We start from the raw sequence: 2,816 nt of genomic DNA on the forward strand, positions 1-2,816 counted from the left end.
AGCACCATGGGCAGTTTAGAGTGAAGCACTATGGGCTTGACGGTGGTTGACGGGTGCTCGGGGTTGACGGGTGTTCGCTTTACGGGTGCTGGGTTGGGGTTTGGTTGAAATACTGCCAGGGTCCGGCAAAACCTTGATACTCCTGGGAGGCAGCACTGCAGAGGGAGGGATATCGACTCACCACGGTCTTGGGGAGGGGCGGGAATTCAATCGACGCCGTCTCATTCTCAAACTGGTCGAGTAGGGTCGCGAGAGCCTTGTACACCTCGTCGTGGGATGTGCGAAGATTGACATGCTCCCCTGGATCGTCGTAAATGTTGAAGAGACAGTCGTCCTCACAATTAAAGTCGTGCACCCCCGTTCCATTGGTGCAGTTGGGGGATTGTGGACCATACCACCAGTCCGGCTGCTGCTGCCCGCGTACCAACTTAAAGCCGTCCGCTTGTAAGACAGCCCCTCCTTGATAGGTGCCGAGCGGAAGGATGGTGCGAGGCGAAGTCGAGTTGACGCCCGTCAAGTAGCCCCACATGTTCAGTGAATCCGAAGCAAAGGGCTCCACGGCATCTGTACAGTTGTCCACGCCCGCCAAATGACAAAACGTCGCATACCAATCGCTAATGTGGATCAAGCCGCGCAGCTCACTCCCTACGCCGCTCGCATAGAGAGAGGATCAGCGGCTTGTGAGGTAAACAGACCTGTTGGTGCTGCTCCAGCAGTGTGGACACGTACCTCTGATGCTCTTTGGCAGCAAGGGCGATGCCACAAAGGCCGCCGTGCGCACCCCACCCTCAAAGTAAGCACTCTTGATCATAGGAAAAAAAAAAGATGCCCGATGAGGCGACCACACAATGACCAACGAGAACAGGCACACGGGTACGATATGACGTGCAAACAAGGCCACACCTTGCCACCGCGAAGGGGATGGTTATTCATCGAGCCATGTTGTGGAGCCCCCGGAACCGCCCCACCGTTGTCAGAGCTGTACCCAAGAGGCAGAGTTGCGACCATGAGGCCATGTCCCGCCCGTCAAATCCTGCGTGCAAACCAACCTGAAGACGAGAACCGTGTTGTTCCACATGCCGTTGGCCTTGAGGGCGCGTGTGATGTTGCCCACAATGTCGTCCAGGACATTAACCATGGCAAGCATAAAATCACGCGTGCACTGGGCTCCAATTGGACAGCGAAGGCCGGCTTGGTGGTCGTTCCCATCGCAGCGAGTCCCCTCGGGGCCCGCCAAGGTGCAACAGGTGGGGTTGTCGCCCGTCTCTGTGCAGTTTTTGTCAGCTGGAAACTTGGCTCGGTAGCGCTCTGGCACCTCGTAGGGACCGTGCACATTTTGCAGGGCAGCATAAAGCATCAAGGGCTGCTCGGGCGCATGCTGTTGGATGATGTCGACAATGGCATCGTTGTATTGAAAGGAGCTGTAGGTGCCGTTGCGTCGGATGGCTGGTCCACTATCCAACCAAAAGTCGGTGACATTGCACTGGCCGCCTGGGAAACACCAGGCAAGCAACAATGAGAAGTGGCGTGCAATGACAAGACCCCGGGAGGAATGGATTTGAACCGACCATTGGTGGTCTGGTCCATGTGATCCTCTTCGCCAGAGAGATAGCCAAAGCTGGTATCAAAGCCGCGATTGACGGGAAGGCATTCGGGCAGGCTGGCCCCTTGATGCCATTTACCCACCATGGCCGTACGGTAGCCGGCTCGGCGCAACTGGGCAGGGATCATGGTGTAGTTGAGGTTCGTACATCCAGCTGCGGCCAGACCGGGGTTGCCCTGATGCACATGGATGGGGACGCGGCCTAGATGCCCAAAAAAGGATCGCGGCATGGGGCGTCCAGGATTCATGCGTGAGCTTGTCAGAAGGCCGAGCGAAAGAGTTGGCTCGGCAAGCCGGAAGAGCACCAGTGAGACACAAGTTGGAGAAGCCGAGGCGTGTGCTTGCGCCAACGAACCGGTCAGGAAGCTAGCCCGAGAGGGACTGCAGTAGCGGTATCCATAGGCGTTATCGAGGATGACTCCCTCTTGAGTGGCCAACTGATCAATGTTCGGCGTGATGGAATCTGGGTTGCGATAGCCAAGGTCATAGTAGCCCAGATCATCGGCCATGATCTGAAGGTGATGCGCACGGCAGATGATGAGGCCGAGCGAGCAACATCTTTGCTGTCAGAGGCATCCAGATCTTTGCTGGCTTGCAGAATCCACAGAGTGTTTGCTTACAAAGATGATGTGTGGGCGCAGCGCCGGTTCTTTCCTAGACTATCGGGCCGAAGCAGACAGAGCAAGCAATCACCCGTTGAGCCACTGTGGCCTCCATCATCCTCTGCCCAGAGAAAACCCAAGCAAACCATCAAAACACGCACTGGTACGCTCGCCACGCCGACAACGCCCACAGCCAAAGCCACCAACAGCAGCGCCGGCATCTTGCCCATCGTGCGAAGTCTCAGATCTCTCTCTCTCCATCAGCCCCCGGGTTGCCGTTGCCGTTGCCACTGACGCTGTCGCTGTCGTCGATCGCTCTCTCTCTCTCTCTCTCTCTCTCTCTCTCTCTCTCTCTCTCTCTCTCTCTCTCTCTCTCTCTCTCTCTCTTCAAACTGTCACGCAAAGTTGAAATTAGGCAATCAAATCGATTTCTTCCTTTCACACATCTCTGAAAAGAGTCAGTAATTTGTCCGTGTCTCTGAATCTCTTTGTAAAATAACGGCTAACCTGTTGAATTTATCTTTGACTTTAGTGATATCTCTGCTCGGGTGGATCGGTGGAGTGCTATTCTGTGCTGCATTCATGCAAATGCGCTCGTTCTTCGTCCTGGA

At 55.6% G+C, this 2,816-nt stretch overlaps 1 protein-coding gene across 1 annotated transcript; it reads right to left on the bottom strand.

The window, feature by feature from the left end:
* Window positions 1-580: 580 nt before the first annotated feature.
* MONBRDRAFT_891 (uncharacterized protein) lies at window positions 581-2,127 on the bottom strand (the record flags this gene model as incomplete). Its single annotated transcript, XM_001744192.1, has 7 exons — window positions 581-641; window positions 726-800; window positions 902-979; window positions 1,050-1,167; window positions 1,246-1,491; window positions 1,569-1,805; window positions 1,959-2,127. Coding segments are annotated over 7 exons (984 nt in total), but the record flags the coding sequence as incomplete, so codon positions are not given.
* Between the last annotated feature and the right edge of the window lie 689 nt (window positions 2,128-2,816).

This window comes from Monosiga brevicollis, genomic scaffold (genome assembly GCF_000002865.3).
Source record: "Monosiga brevicollis MX1 MONBRscaffold_5 genomic scaffold, whole genome shotgun sequence".
In the NCBI taxonomy this organism is placed as follows: Eukaryota; class Choanoflagellata; order Craspedida; family Salpingoecidae; genus Monosiga; species Monosiga brevicollis.